The sequence below is a fragment of the Austrofundulus limnaeus genome, unplaced genomic scaffold (assembly GCF_001266775.1).
Source record: "Austrofundulus limnaeus strain Quisiro unplaced genomic scaffold, Austrofundulus_limnaeus-1.0 Scaffold1554, whole genome shotgun sequence".
NCBI lineage: Eukaryota > Metazoa > Chordata > Actinopteri > Cyprinodontiformes > Rivulidae > Austrofundulus > Austrofundulus limnaeus.
The window spans coordinates 35,899-37,153 of NW_013953956.1; the positions used below are offsets into that span (position 1 = coordinate 35,899).

The 1,255-nt window shown below is 46.7% G+C and overlaps 1 protein-coding gene across 1 annotated transcript; it reads right to left on the reverse strand.

Moving 5' to 3' along the window:
- Positions 1-550: 550 nt before the first annotated feature.
- Positions 551-1,043, reverse strand: LOC106535764 (histone H1-like). Its single transcript, XM_014032839.1, has one exon. The coding sequence runs from the start codon at positions 953-955 to the stop codon at positions 551-553; it is 405 nt and encodes a 134-aa protein (XP_013888293.1). The 5' UTR covers positions 956-1,043.
- Between the last annotated feature and the right edge of the window lie 212 nt (positions 1,044-1,255).

Consider the following 1,255-nt stretch of genomic DNA (forward strand, 5'->3'; position numbering starts at 1 on the left):
ACACACACACACACACACACACACACACACACACACACACACACACTATGCACATAAAATTACAATTAAACTGAAATTTGTTAAAAATAAAAACAATTACAGAATAGGCCGTAAAATACCAAACAATAGTAATTCAAAGAAGAACCAAAAACTTAATATAAGTTGCAGTTATTTCCCAAGAGCTCCAATCAAATTAAGTACAAATTTTCCTTTAAGCAGAGTTAAAGGCCAGGGACAACAGATGTGTCTTCAGTCTGGATTAAACTGACCCACTGACTGACAGAGCCTAACAAAGGGAGACTGTTGCACAGTTTGGGTGCTGCCACAGCCACAGCTCTGTCTCCTCTGGTCTTGACCCTGGCTTTAAGACGGCCAACAAAAGCTGGTCGGCTGACCTCAGGGCTCTGGTTGGGGTGTAGGGCTGCACAAGTTCAGTGAAGTAAGATGGGTCCATAGAGTTGTTGTTGTGGTTTGTTAGCTGTGATTAGTGGACCTAACTGCAGATGTTTTTAGACAGGTAAAGGTACTTTGAGGAGTGTAAATTTGCTCTTTACTTCTTCTTAGGAGCTGCCTTCTTAGCTGGAGCCTTCTTCACCAGCTTCTTGGGGCTTTTGGCTGTCTTCTTGGCAGCTGCTGCCGCCTTCTTGGGCTTTTTGGCCATTGCGGGTTTCTTCGCCTTGCTGTCGGCCTGCTTGTTCATCTTGAACGAGCCGAACGTGCCTATCCCRTTGGTCACCAGGCTCTTGATGGTGGTCTTGACGTGGGACTTGTTTTTGTCCACATCGTATCCTCCGGCGGCCAGAGTCTTCTTCAGGGCAGCAGTGGACACGCCGCTGTGCTCCTTGGAGGTGGCCACAACCTTCACGATCAGCTCGGACACGCTGGGACCGGCCTTCTTCGGCTTCATGCTCTTCTTCTTGGCTACTTTAGCCGGAGCGGGAGCTACTTCTGCCATTTTCCTCTTCTTCGTTTGTCTTTGCAAAATACTCAGCGACAGTCAGACTGTCCACAAACATGATATACATCTGTAGTGGTCACCCTGGGTGGAATAAACGTTCCACCTGCCTTTGACCTTGACCACGGAAGGCCTCCTTTAAAGAACAGAAATCTGTTCTTTTTTTTTTGTGGTCATAACATGTTTTCTTAAACAATTAAGGGACATTAAGAGACATAAAGAGCGTCAGATCTGCAACGTGGATCGTGACCCCTCGGGGGACTTGGATCCAGACTGTTTTGTCAGGCAGGTCTATAGTTT